This window comes from Geotrypetes seraphini, chromosome 16, assembly GCF_902459505.1.
Source record: "Geotrypetes seraphini chromosome 16, aGeoSer1.1, whole genome shotgun sequence".
NCBI classification, from domain to species: domain Eukaryota; kingdom Metazoa; phylum Chordata; class Amphibia; order Gymnophiona; family Dermophiidae; genus Geotrypetes; species Geotrypetes seraphini.
The window spans coordinates 33,602,814-33,617,288 of NC_047099.1; the positions used below are offsets into that span (position 1 = coordinate 33,602,814).

General features: G+C 45.7%; 1 protein-coding gene across 4 annotated transcripts; it reads right to left on the minus strand.

Moving 5' to 3' along the window:
* Positions 1–1,375: 1,375 nt before the first annotated feature.
* Positions 1,376–10,561, minus strand: TMEM102 (transmembrane protein 102). 4 transcript variants are annotated; one of them, XM_033925667.1, is made up of 3 exons: positions 10,385–10,561; positions 8,563–8,847; positions 1,376–4,849 (listed from the first exon to the last, which is right to left on the minus strand). In XM_033925667.1, exons 2-3 carry the CDS (start codon positions 8,759–8,761, stop codon positions 3,606–3,608), a joined length of 1,443 nt encoding a protein of 480 aa, XP_033781558.1. In that variant the 5' UTR covers positions 8,762–8,847; positions 10,385–10,561; the 3' UTR covers positions 1,376–3,605. The 4 variants fall into 4 exon arrangements, with proteins under 4 accessions (XP_033781558.1, XP_033781561.1, XP_033781560.1 ...); XM_033925670.1 differs by having other exon boundaries at positions 10,323–10,389; XM_033925669.1 differs by lacking the exon at positions 10,385–10,561 and adding an exon at positions 9,659–9,778.
* Positions 10,562–14,475: the final 3,914 nt, after the last annotated feature.

Genomic DNA, 14,475 nt, shown 5'->3' on the forward strand with positions numbered 1-14,475 from the left:
GGATCTGTGATATCCCCCGGTCTGTATTATTAATATGGAAATCTTTTTTGCAAGACTTTTGCACGCCAAGAGAAATCCAAAGGCACCGAGAGAGCCAAGCAGTCAGGGAGACAGGAAAAGACAGGATTGCAGCAGTGGGGACAAAGGGTTACAAGAAGGGTGTGGTCAGCATTGCACACCTACAAATCCTGCCTCTGCAGTAACATACCCTTAACTAAACTACAAGGATGTTGATGGAGCTGGGAGGGGGGGGTGGGGAGGGGGGGGTGTCCCCTGTCATGTGCTGCCACCCTGTGGCTATTCTATACAACTGCACCCTCTAATTCTCACATCCAGGCAGCTCCCTTTATTTCTCTATTAGGGCAGGATTAAGGGAAAGGAAAATTTGTTGGCCATCCCATCGCTCAGACATATTAATGCCAGGAGAAATTCTGTATTTTCCGTAGTTGCTCCCTCCCTCTGGAATTCGAATCCAAACTCTTTAAATTCAAATCCACTTTGAAAAGGTTCCTTTTTAAAGAAGCATCCCAAGTCTAAAACTGTCCTTGTAAGGACTTTTTAAAACTTTATATATAGTCCATTACCTAGGACTAACGCGTTGTCTCCCCTTCCTTTTGGGTTTTCTTTCTACCTTCTCTTTTCTTAATTATATTGTAAGTCTCCCCTCTCCCCCTCGTACCAATTTATTTATTTTTTGTCATTGTCTGTCTCGTTCTCTTGAACTGATGTTTTTTTTGTTAGTTTATTGTGGCCTATTCTTTGTTTCCCTTTTGATTCTATCGTACAACCACCTTGAAATGTATGAAAAGGTGGTATAACACATTTTTAAGAAATTTGGAAACTTGCTTTGCCTGATAATCAGGGGTGTCAAAGTACCTCTTCGAGGGCCGCAATCCGGTTGGGTTTTCAGGATTTCCCCAGTGAATATGCATGAGATCTATTTGCATGGGTGTCAGGTCAAAAACGTGCCGGGACAAAGGCGCGCGCAGACAATTGAGCGTAGCGTGGAGGCGCGCACCGCAAAAAAATTACTGTTTTTACGGCTCCGACGGGGGGGGGCGAGATCGCGCCGCGTTGTGGGGGGTGTGGGGGGTTGTAACCCCCCACATTTTACTGAAAACTTCACTTTTTCCCTGTTTTTAGGGGAAAAGTTAAGTTTACAGTAAAATGTGGAGGGTTACAACCCCCCAAACCCCCCACAATGCCGGCGCGATCTCTATTAAGTAAACTGGGGGGGGCTACCCAACAAAACCCCCTGTCGGAGCCCCGAAAAACTGTAATTTTCTTCGGCGCGCGCCTCCATCTTACGCTCAGTTGTCGGCGCGCGCCTTTGTCTTTCGCCGAGTTGTCTATGAACCATTTGCATGCACTGCTCTCATTGCATGCTAATAGATCTCATGCGTATTCATTGCGGAAATCCTGAAAACCCGACCGGATTGCGGCTCTCGAGGAGGGACTTTGACACCCCTGCTCTAGATAAAAGGTATTTCAAGTTGTTTGACGTTCTAATAGCTATTACTTTATAAATGATTTTACCACCCTGGAAATCCGCCCAACTATTAAATACCTGTTTTTGGTGGGCTACGGTCCTGATGATTCATAATTATGAATGCAAAGCTAATTCCCTCGCTAATAAGAGCTTTAAAACTAATAAAATGTGGTCACCAATAACAAATATTTCTTTTCAGGCCTGAATTTTGGCTACATTTCAACTGGTTTATACATTGGTACAATATTTAACTGTAATGTTTTTCATAGTGTGAGATTAGTTATACCTTAATATCTTGGTCTCCATAGGAATTGTTTTTATATGGCTTCATAGATGCTTCGTCAGGCTCATATAATTGTTTTTCCAAAATCTGGTAAGGATCCTAACAAAGTGGAATCTTATAGGCCGATTTCCTTGCTTTGTTATGAAGCTAAATTATTGGCTAAGATTTCTTCAATAAAATGTTATAAATTACCGTACATAGATACTCGGTTATCCTTTATGCATCTGTGTTTAATATGTATGTATTATCTGTACTGTAAAATTTCATTTTTATTATATTTATTTAATTAGTGTTATATTTCATATCTTAAAATTCCAATTAAAAAAAATGAAACTTGGACCTTGCCATTTTGTAGTTTTTCAACCGCATTCAAAGCGGTTTCCATACAGGCCCTTCTAGCATTTTCCCCTGTCTGTCCCTGTGGGCTCCCAATCTACCTAATGCACCTGGGGCAGGGGAGGATTAAGTGACTTGCTCATGGTCACAAGGAGCAGCCCGGGACTTGAACCCACAACCTTAGGGTGCCGAGGCTGTTGCTGGCTGCTGGGCAAAGAAGCACTTTAGATCCCTGATTGTAACCTGGGTACATTTTAAACTCCCATAAATGGAGCCCTGAATGGTTCTGATTGCAGAGAAGGAAGCAGCAGGTAAGGAGTGCGGCTCACCGAATCCTCCTGGTGAATGCAACCATGACTTTAGTACCAGGAAGAGGCAGTCAGAAAATGTGCCTGGCTTCGTGAGTACAGTTTAAGAGCCCGCCAGCATCCAAGCTGCCTTCTCCTGCCTTTGATCAGCTGAAAAACCGTATTCACGGTTTTTTTAAAATTTGCGGGGGTTCCTGGAAAGGAACCCCCGCAAATTTTGGGGGAGTATATACAAAACCACTCTCCATGACTCTCATCCATAAGCGCAATTGCCTTGGTCAGGTCTTCAAGAAATCCCTAATAAATATGCATTGAAAAGATCTGCATGCCCACCTGCTGCCTCCATTATATGCAGTGACGTAGCGAGGGTGTGAGGTGTTCCCCCCCCCCCCGGCACACTCTCAGCCCCCTGCTCTTTCCGTGCCACACTTGCACCCTCCCTTCCCCACCCCGCCCATCTTTAAATTTTCACCAGTGCGGGCAGCTTCTCTGGCCTGCTGCTCATGCTGGCTTTCCCTCTGATGTCACTTCCTGGCCCCCACGACCCGGAAGTGATTTCAGAGGGAGCCAGGCCAGCCCGAGCAGCCACCTAGTGAAGATTTTAAAGAGGTACAGGGGGCAGGGAAGGGAAGGCGCGAGCGTGGCGTGGGGGAGAAGATGTGCTGGCACCCCCTTCAAGATAGCACCCAGGGCGGTCCGCACTCCTCCCCCCCTCCCCGTTACTTCACCACTGATTATACTGAACAATAGGTGACGTACCAGGCCAAAGCATGCCTTGGAAGTTCTGAATTATTGGATAAGCATATTACCCAGTAGCATAACAATTAATTCTCCTTTCCAGCTTTTTCTAAATGTTAATTCCCAAGCTGAATGGAAGGCAAAACCAAGACTGGAGCCCTCCCCGCCCAATTACATCTGATCCCAGCTCCCTGGCACCAACCATACATGAGAATCAGAAAGTGAAAATTAGAAAACAAAGCCAGCTCCATTTTGCAGAAGTAAAACTCCCAGGTATGGCATGAAGTTCCTTGAAGTCCCCAGAGAAATACCACACCAAGTTGCTGGTGGAGACTCAGCTAAAATATCTCACTTGCTGAGCTGAGTCTGAGGCACCATGGAGCTGGGAGCAGCAACTATCCTGGCCAATCCAAGAGCTACCTCTGGAATTCGTTCCTCACCTTCCATGGCCTCAGAAGAACTTCTGGTCGACACGGAAGTGAGGTTTGGAGACATCCTCTGGATTCAGGTACACTGAAATGGACTTCCCTTGGTTTTCTGTTACCAGCTGCTGAATTTTTTCAGCCAAGCGGCTTTTTTCCTCCTCTTCCTCCCCTTCCAGGGCAGTCTGTCCTGCCTTCCCCTGCCCCAGCCTCACTGCGGCCTTGGCCTGCTCCACTGCTGTCTGCAGGTGTTCAGCTGGCTCGGCCCGGGCCCCGGATAGTTTGCGGGCGAGCAGCAACACCATGGTGTCCTGCACATGTTCCAACAGATTGCAATGGGGTAAGAAGTAATTTGGACAGGACTTGTTAATCAGACAGTGCAAGAGCTCATCCAAGAGACCCAGAAAGAAATGGGCTGAATTCTCCTCCTGCCACAGGAAACTGATGGGCAGTCGGTCACAGGCCCAGAGCATAAGAGTCCAGAGGTGGTAGGGACCCAAGGCCCGGGGCTGGGAAAGGAGTCGGAGGACAGCCCTGCAGGCTTGGAAGGCCTGAAGAAGAGGAACTGGGATACACTTTTTCAGCTGGACCTCAGTACGGGAGAAGCAAAGTCGCCATTCCCTCTCCGTGTCTCCCCTGCCACTGCGGGAACAAGCAGGAAGAAGGTAGAAGCCTCCGATGGCCGCCTCCTCTGTCACCTTCCCATCCCAGAAGTGGCTCCAGCTTGGCCAGGCTTGGGCCACAGCTGGCCATCCCTTGAAGGATACTACCGGGACGAGGTCATACAGTATCCGGCAGGTTCCAGCCGTCAGCAGTAAAGTGGTTACGCTGCCATTCCTCTCCACACGCTCTACCTTGGGAAGCCCCCTACGTGGGTGGTTCCGGATCTCCTCGATCGCTGTGGCAACCATACTGAAAAACCAGTTGGCGACTTTGGCTGGCGAGAGGTACAGGCCAGAGTCGGCGTCGGTCATGGTGTCCGTTCCACAGCACAGTTCCCCCCACTTGGCCAGGGTGGCTGAGTCGAAGAGACGGAGGCTGAGCCAGGTATGGCCAGCATCACAGTTACGCATGTCCAAGGCTATGGGCTGGTTCCGATCGTGAAGTCTGAAGGCCGGCACCAGTAGGGTGAAGTCCAGGTCATATTCAGGGCCCCAGGCATAGTCCCCTAAGTTGTAAGGATCCATATCAAGGGCCCCTTCACGGGCACCCCCTGAGAGCAGAAGATACTCGTTCGTGATGGGGAGGCGATGGTCTTGTTTCTGAACGAGGCCTGTTCCAGGGAAAAGGGGGAGGGGCGGACATACAGAAGAAAGATGTTAAAGTGTGGGAGGGGGGTGAACAAAGAGACAGAGAAAGGAGAGAAAAAGAAACAGTGAGGAGGGGGAGAGAAAGAGACATATTTACTATCTATACAAAAGACAATTCTTTGTATAAATAACCTCGGCATTCCCATCCTAAAACTGTGAGGGGCCCAGAGGAAACAACAAATCCCTAATGTAATGTAACATTCATCCATCCCAAGACAGGAAATGAAGGGAGGAACAGGAGAAATTGAATTCGTGTTACTTTAATCCCTGTCAATGCCGGTTATATATTCAGTATATAAACACCTATTTTTCCCATTGAAATTAACAGAGTACTTTGATATTTATAAAAAGGGTCTACAACAACCTGTAAGATGCAGACCGATTAAAAACTTCCCCCTTCCCCCCAGACAGTTCCAGCACATGAGGGTGGGAGGAAATGGGACAGAAAGAGTCACCAAGCCACAAAGTTCTGGGGATGCCCTGGCTCTACCCACATTCCACTCTGGCACTGTCTGCACAGTGTAGGAGCAGTCCTGTAAGGATATTTATAGGCAGGGTCTGTTTTCTGGATAAGTGCTTCTGAATATTTTTGCTATATCGGAGAGAAAAGCCAGAGGCTATAGACGAGAATCATATTAAAATTTCACAATGCCAACCAGGATGTCCCCTCGGTGGGACAGCGCTTTACAAAACCTGAGCACTGCATCAATGACTTTTATGGTGAGGCTATTAAAAGGACGTTTTGAAGACAATCCAGGAACGTAGGACCTTTGAAGTCAAAATGACGAGATATTTTGACACCTACCAGACGAGACGAACAAAGATCTGGATTTTCTATCCCATGAGTGGGAGTGTGTGGCACAGGGGGTTAGCGCTACAGCCTCAGCACCCTGAGGCTGTGGGTTCAAATCCCTCGCTGCCCCTTGTGACCCTGGGCAAGTCACTTAAGCCCCTCATTACCCCAGGTACACTAGATAGATGTTGAGCCCACCGGAATGTAAAACCACTTAGGTCGGATAAAAAGTAATTAAATAAATAAATTATAAACCATAATATTATACTGCTTTGTCACCCACCCACCCCTCCCTGTGTCTCACCTTACCCGCCCCTTTCTGCCACTGGAATGCTTTTAGGTTTCACGTAAACATACTGACGTTTGCAAACATTTGGTGATTTCTGATTTGAAGACAGCATTGCTTTCGAAAGCCATGTATTAAGTTAGTCCGATAAAAAAAAGGTATTATTTTTCTCTGTTTTGTTTTATTAATAATAACAGTTTATATACCGCAAGGCCGTAAAGTTCTCTGCAGTTTACAATAGTTCAAAATACAACAAACTGAATAAAACTAAAAAGGTAAACGCCAGTAACTAAAAAAAACCCGAAAAATATCTGATTATTGCATGATAAAATTCTTCAAATCAGCTACCTAAGTACTTCAAGAACAGATATGTTTTTGGATGTCTCCTAAATTCCCCATAAGTATCAGTAAGCAGAAGCAATGGTTCTAGATCTTTGCCCCATAACGCTGCCCGATATGAAAAAAGATATTACATAAGAACATAAGTAATGCCTCCGCTGGGTCAGACCCGAGGTCCATCGTGCCCAGCAGTCCGCTCACGTGGCAGCCCAACAGGTCCAGGACCTGTGCAGTCATCCTCTATCTATACCCCTCTATCCCCTTTTCCAGCAGGAAATTGTCCAATCCTTTCTTGAACCCCAGTACCGTACTCTGCCCTATTACGTCCTCTGGAAGCGCATTCCAGGTGTCCACCACACGCTGGGTAAAGAAGAACTTCCTAGCATTCGTTTTGAATCTGTCCCTTTTCAACTTTTCCAAATGCCCTCTTGTTCTTTTATGTTTTGAAAGTTTGAAGAATCTGTCCCTCTCTACTCTCTCTATGCCCTTCATGATCTTGTAAGTCTCTATCATATCCCCTCTAAGTCTCCTCTTCTCCAGGGAAAAGGGACCCAGTTTCTCCAATCTTTCTCTATCTCTCTCTCTTTCTGTGTCTCTCCCTTTCTCTCTCTCTCTCTCTATTTCTCTCTGTCTCTCTCTCTTTCTGTCCCTCTCTACTCTCTCTATGCCCTTCATGATCTTGTAAGTCTCTATCATATCCCCTCTAAGTTTCCTCTTCTCCAGGGAAAAGAGCCCCAGTTTCTCCAACCTTTCAGTGTATGAAAGGTTTTCCATGCCCTTAATCATTCGTGTCGCTCTCCTCTGGACCCTCTCAAGTGCTGCCATATCCTTCTTAAGTGGACGCAAGCCAGACGTAAGAAATTTCTGGCTTATCGTCAATCTGTTTTGAACCTAGGAGCAACCTTTCAGCTACACTTTCCTTGTAAATGATGCATTACATATCAAGCTAATAGATATATATATTTTTTTATGAGCCTGATCCCTTTCCTTGAAGGTAAAGCAACGACAAGAATTCCAGAAACTTCCGTGGAAATTGCCAATCAGGCCATTAATTGATTCCCACTGTCCTCTGTAATTTGGTTTAATTTAGAATTATTTCCTGAAATCCAACTTCCCTTGGAAGTGATTGACTTTCTCTCTCTTCGACGTGGTCTTTAGTTATAGGGCTCCTTTTACGAAGCGTGCTAATTTGCAAGCCGCTACCCGCCTCCTCGTGAGCAGGCGGTAGTTTTTCGGCTAGCGCGGGGGTTTTGCGCACGCTAAAAATGTGTGCGCGATAAAGCCGCTAACGCGGCTTCGTAAAAGGAGCCCCTAGTCACTAGTATGATATAATTATATTATCTGTTTCTTCTTTAAATTGTTAGATTTCCTTTCAAGTGTTGTTTATCTCACATGTAAAAGAATATAAAATCAATAATTTTTTTTAAAAAGATGTTGACGACGTTTTTTTTAAGTTCACATCTTCTGACCGGCGGAAAAACCAAAATTCAGGTGTGAGCTTCTTTTACGTCTGTTGGTTGCAAAAGAGAAAAGCTCAGTTACGTATTTAGGAGCTAAACCACAAGAAATCTTAAAACAAAAAACAACCCAACGTAAACTTCGCAAGCGCCTCCATCGGCAACCAATGAAGAGCTCTGGAACAACCTTAGCTCCCCTCTTCGGAACTTGAGCTCTCTCCAAGTTTTCCGCAAACATCTGAAAACCTGGCTTTTCTCAAAAAATGTAAGTCTCCCTCCAATTTAGGAATCAAGGAAACTCTTATATCTTGGCATCCCAAGTCCTCTAAATTTTCTTCACACTTCTACCTCTAACCCTCTGTTGTAGTTCCTTCCTATTTCTCCTACTGTAAACTGCGTTGAGTTCTACGAACGTGGAGATGATGCGGTATACAAACCTAAGGATTAGATTAGATTAGATTAGATAGGAAGGTGTACCGTGATCGTATTTCTTCAACTGAAAAATTAACCTGACCGCCGCATTTTGCCCCATTCGCAATCGTTGCATATTCTTCTGAGAAATTGCTAAGTAGGCAATATTGCAGTAATCAAGTTGACTTAATATAAAATTCTAAATGATGTAACATCAAAATACGCTCTATTTATTACGGATATTGACCCATATGTCTTTATTGGCAGACGTACAGTAGAGAAGCATCTCTCGGGGGGTGGGGGTGGGGGAAAGGTGCCAAGCCTACCACAGATCTGACATTAATCAGGCGGTACAGCGGGAGGGGGGTGGGGGAGGGTTGCCGCCCTTACCCAGCATGGAGAAAATGAAATCCTTGGCGCTGTGCACCTCCAGGGCCAGCTGGTCGTCGTAATCCCGGGCCTCGTATTTCCCCAGTTCCTGAATCAGCTTGTTTATTTCCTCGATGCGGATCGCCGAGCGGAAGTCCAAGTCGGTCAGGGGCCGTGCCGCTGAGGGCCGGGCGCTGGCGGGACCTGCGGGGTAGGCCATGACCCCCTTCCCTGAGTGTCAGCGTGGTGTCGTTTAGGCCCTCATGGCAGAAGTGGATGCAAAGGAGGCCAGGGCGCTAGGTGTCCCTACAAAGAAAGTCAAGGCACAGATTTAATGGAACCGTGGAGGCACTGTCCTGCTCTCCTCGTGCTCTCATCAGAAATCCTCATCCTCTCCTCCCCTGCCCTGCAGAGATCTCTGCCTGAGGTTCCTCCCCTTGTGAAGCCTTTCCCCTTACTCTCTTATTTCTAGTTCTAATCAGGGATTCTCCTTCTACAAGGCCTCTCTCCTGACGTTCAGTTCTCATCAGGGATGCTCCTCCATGAGAAGTGGACCCCGTTGCCCAGTGTAATCACCTTCCTTATCTCTCACCAGGTAGCCAGCATCTCTCTCTTCTTCCCTTCCTTAGGCTGCCGCCACCATGACCCTACCTCTGCCCAGGCCAGGACTGCGGGAGCTAAGCGCGGCGCCTTTAAGCACAGATCTTGGCGTTCATTCCCTCCCTTCTGGCCCTCATCATGAATCCTTTGCCTCATTAGTCCTGTTCCTGACTCTCCTTCCATCTGGCTCTCATCAGGGATCCTACTCCCTCTACCAGTCCTCTCCTGATTATTTTCTTCCTTCTTTCTTCCTCCCTCCCTCCCTCCCCCGTCTTATCTGGGAACCTCCTGAAACCACCACCATCAGTTCTGACTCTTCCCTCCCTCCGTGCTCTCTCCTGAGTCCCTCCCATCTAGCTCTGATCGACACCAAAATCTTATAAAATTCTTCTCATCGCTGAAGTTCTCTGTGATCACAGAATTACTTTGGTGCAGGCAGCACAGGAGCCTGGGATATAATTAGCAATAGACAGGGACGGAAACAATTCTCTAGCGCAGGGGCCTGATTTCAGGTTACCTCATCGGGCGTCAGGACTGACCGAGGCTGGAAGAAGTTTCGGTGGCCCTGAGAGGAGCTAGTTTGAAGGTCACTTCCTCAGCTGAGAGTGTTTAGGAAACCTGAGAAAGACGGGGAGGGGGGGAATAAAGAATGTGAGAGAAACTGGGGGCACAATCAGGCTTTCTCTCCCGCTCCTGAGTGACGGAGAGGACAAAGTACAGCTCCCAGTCTTACAACCGTAGTGGTGGCATCTCCTGCTTTCTCTAACTTCCCCCCCCCCCCCCCCATTTTCAGTGCCCCTCTCTGCTTTTCCTTCTTCTACTACTCCTATTAATTATTTCTATAGGGCTACCAGACGTACGCAGCGCTCTACAGAGTCAGGAAGGAGACAGTCCCTGCTCGAAGGGACTTTTCCTCACTATCAGTCTTTCTTTCTGTACCTGTCTCTCTCTCTCTTTTCTTCTGCCAGTCTCACTGCTCTCTACATATTCCTTCCTCTCTCTGGCTCTGCGTTTGTATCGGTCTTTCTGTGCCTCACTTCCCTCCATCTGCCTCTCCTTGGTTCCTTTCAAGCTTCCTGTCTTCTGTCTCTTTGCACTTTCTCTGTCCCAGGGAACAGGTTCTCCCTGTCAGAATTTTCCCAGTAATTCTGCCGGGAGAGGGGAAGGCGGCCGCCGCTCACCCTGTTCTTGTGCCCCTCCAGGGGGGGGGGGGCAGTGGGACAAAATCCTTGCTTGCTCTCACCTGCTTGAGCTGACCGGCTGGCTCTCTGGGTCACCCAGGAAGGGACAGGTTGAGCCAGTCCTGGGTTTTGCCCCGGCCCACGTCCCAGTGGCATGCAAGGATCTGTAGTTCCTCCTCGTCATTCGGGCAACACCCTGCCAGCGTTCTACCTTTACCTTCTCCCTGTGCATATTAGGGTGTGCCAGCCATGCCCCACTCACTGCCTTCCAGTTTCTTTCTCTTTCAGACTGAGGAAATTTCCTGATCTGGCACTTTGCACCTTGCTGCCAAAAGAATTCATAAGACAAGGGGGGAGGGGGGGGGGGAAACAGAATGTAAACTCAAGAAATGTTTTTTGTCCTCACAGTTTGTACACTTTGATCTCTCTGTTCCTTCACTTCATTCAGGGCTCCTTTTACAAAGGTGCACTAGGGCCTTGACGCCTTTTTAGGAGGCGGTAGATTTTCGGCTTGCGCGGTAATTTTGTGCGTGTGCTAAAAACTCTAGCGCACCTTCGTAACAGGAGCCCTCAGAGTTGCCGGCTCCTGGTTTTCAACTCACACCTCAAAGCCGTGTCAAAAGGCAGGGGAGGCGGGAGAGGGCAGCTGGAGCGCCGGCAGGTGAAGGAAATCTCTCGTAGTCTGCTCCGACCGCCTCTTCCTGGTCGGGCCACGTGCGCCCGCCCTCCCCTTCCTCAACACCGTTTTAATTTTCCCGACATGAGCAGCATTACAAACTGGCCGCCCGCGTCCCGTCGGCTCTCCCTCTGACAATCATTTCCTGGGTGCAGGACCTGGAAGTGACATCATAGAGAGCCGACACCAACACGGGCAGCAAGTTGATGATGCCACTCGCGCTGGGAGAATGGAAGAGGTGTGAGGGAAGAGAAGGGGAGCATGCGTGCAGCAGGAGGGAGATCGGGAAGGAGTGGGGCAGAGAGGAAGATGGATGCTGGCACCCGCACCGACAGCGCCCGGGGCATACCGCCCCCTCCCTTTACCGCGCCACCGATGAGATGTATTAACAAGCACTTCCTCCAATGTGTGCAAATATCTCTCGTGCCCTAGTCCAGTCCTCAGGACACACCTAGCCAATCAGGTTTTCAAGATATCCACAATGAATATGCATGAGATAGATTTGCATAGAATGGAAGTAGCACATGCAGATTTATCCCCTATATTTTTGACATCCATGACTGGTTTTGTCCACCAGTTTCAAGTTTATTTAACATTGTTTGACAAATATTTTTATGAATATAATTATTATGAGTTAATTTGTATCATATTTTTGTAAACTTGTGTATTTGTATAATTCCTTCAATAAAATGTTATACCTTAAAAAGGGGAAGGGAAAAGGGGGGGAATGAAGGAAAGGGGGAAGGGAGTTGAGGGGTAATAGGGGGGGGGTTGATTGGGGTCATATCAAAATTTATTTTGAAGGAATGTTAGAAATATTTATGTAAATATGTTATTTGTAATTCTATTTGAAATGAAATCTATTTCCTTCAATAAAATGTTATATGTCATAAAATGTTGTTATGATGAATTTTAATTTAATGACTATTTTATTGTATTATATTATTGTATATTTACTGATTTCTTCAATAAAAATGCTATAAATTTAAAAAAAATCTTATAAATTATAAAATTTCGTATACCAGCCAATCAACATTCTAGGCGGTGCACAAAATCGTAAAAACAAAGTTTGAGAAAAATACAAATTTAAGATGACAGGGCATCACCAGGAATAACAATGACATTCGAAGACCATTTAAAACAAAGACAAACAGGAACAAAGGGTAAGAGGGCAGGAAGTACAATAATCAAGGTGAAAGAAAACATTTAGGGAAAAAACAAATAGAGATAAAATTAAGCTAAATTGCCTTTAGAAGGTCTCGAAGGCATCAAGAAAGAGGAATAATTTTAAGTTCATCTTGAAATTATTAAGAACTGATTCTTCACGTAAGTAGGTTGGGATATTATTCCAAAGAGAAGGAGCGCTAACGGAGAAAATGGTAGACCTCATTGTATTTATAAATTTCAGTGACGGGATAGAAAGATTTTGGGCCATCGATCGTAGAGTCTTAGATGGATTATAAGGGATAAGAAGATTATTAATTAATTTGGGTTGGTTATTTTGTCTGGTTTTGAATGTTAACAAAATAATTTTGTAAGTGATTCTATGTTCCACTGGTAACCAGCGAGCTTTATGTATAAGGAGGGCGACATGATCAGATTTTTTTGTGTTAAATATAATTTTTACTGCAGTGTCTTCTTATTTCTGTGTTGTTTTTTTTTTTTTTAATGCCTTTGTAGAGGGCATTGCAATAATCAGTGCAGGAAATCACAAGAGAATGGATCAAGATATGGCTACCTTGGTAGAGATGGGGACCGGGATCAGTATAATTAGGGTTGCCATATGGCTCCAGGAAAAGGAGGACGGATTGAGACATCCAGGTTTTACTTCCATTGCTTTCAATGAAAGTAAAACCTGGATATCTCAATCTGTCCTTTTTCTGGAGCCATATGGTAACTCTAAGTATAATGCTTTCTCCAGATCATTTCTGGCCCTCCAGTTGCCTAAGAGAACAATTTCTCTATATGTGTATTGTTCCCAAGGCTTTGCTTTAATCTGTTACGAGATGAATCATTTACTCCCAGAGACTCAGGTTAATCAGGGGATAATTGAGTCCTTTTAGAAATCAAGGTTTTGTTTATTGGGAGATTACTCCTTTCTTTCAGGAGACCGTTCTTAATCATTGGGAAATTATTATTTTTGCATACTGTTTAATTTGGGGGGGACCTGAACTCTTTATTATACTGTAAAACATCAGATGATCTGCTTTAAAAATGGCCGCCATGATTGCAAAACTGAGTCCTCTCGTTCTGGCCACTTTCCATATTTTAATAAGTTCATAGCCCCAAAATTTCATAAAAAAGACGAGTTCGTCTAGATCGACGAACATCCCAAACCTCAAATAAAAGTACACTATGTAATTGGTTCCTCCAATGCCAAAAATTTGGGACCCCCCTATATTCAAAAACTTTCAGAGCACGAAGTTTAATTCTTAATGAATTACATTTAAACTTTTCATGCCTTCAAAGTATCTCAAAACATGGCTGTCTTTGTCACCTTCCATCCTGGGGGGGAAGGGTGAATGGGAAGGAGGGGGGGGGGGGAAACGGAAGGTGGGGATTAGGATTTGTCATATAAAAATATTTGGATGAATGATAGTATTTAATAGAATATATGGATTAGAATTTTCAAAATGTGTGAAATCATTTGTATTATATAAATGTATATTTACTTTATTCCTTCAATAAAAATGTTAGAAATTAATAGTTACCGGGTTGCCATTGAGGGACAGACAGAGGGACAAGCCAGGCAGCCCAGAAGGTATAATTTTATGTACAAAATATCCATTCCAGAAATCGCAGTTACCCAGTTTCTGGCTGGAGCCTTTAGGCCATGACTGATTTTGAATGTACCTCCCAGTGTGAGATTTGTAACAGCTGATCCTGCCCTTGAAATTAGTCCTGCAAGTCCCATTAACGGAGCTGCCATGTTACCCAGATTCAAGCAAGCTATTTTAAGCCAATCCTAGTTTTCTGACAGGCCTAGGGTTAACAGATTTTACTTTAGTAAAATCCAGACTCCTAGACCCCCCCCCCCTGCTTTTCAAAACCCGGGTTTTGAAAAGCCGTCCGGACCCCCAGACATGTCCTCGAAAAGGAGAGCTTGTCCGGGGAAATCCAGAAGTAACTCTAGACAGGCCTATCCTGATGCATCATGGGACCTGCAGCACTGATTTCAATGGGTAGAATCAGCTGTTACAAATCCCACACTGGGAGGTACATTCAAACCCAGGACTGGCCAAAAAAAAATCTTCCTCCTGGAACTCGGTAACTTGGCAGCCATGCACAAAGCATCAGGATTGGGTGCTCAGAAATCCAAAACTGTCCCCAAATCTCCAGCCTAGAACTGGGTAACGACTTCTTTGCAAGTCACATAACCATTGGCCCCTTCTGGCCTTATGATGTACACCGGCAGTGGTCACATGATGCTGGTTGGCAAATCATTGTACTCCCTTGTCTTACCAACTGGCATCAGTA

Excerpts from the sequence above, each read along its gene's own strand:
- TMEM102 (XM_033925667.1), bottom strand. The coding sequence starts at position 8,761 with ATGGCCTACCCCGCAGGTCCCGCCAGCGCCCGGCCCTCAGCGGCACGG. Across the intron at positions 4,850-8,562 it reads TTTCATTTTCTCCATGCTGG|GCCTCGTTCAGAAACAAGAC; the intron begins GTAAGGGCGGCA and ends TCCCTGGAACAG.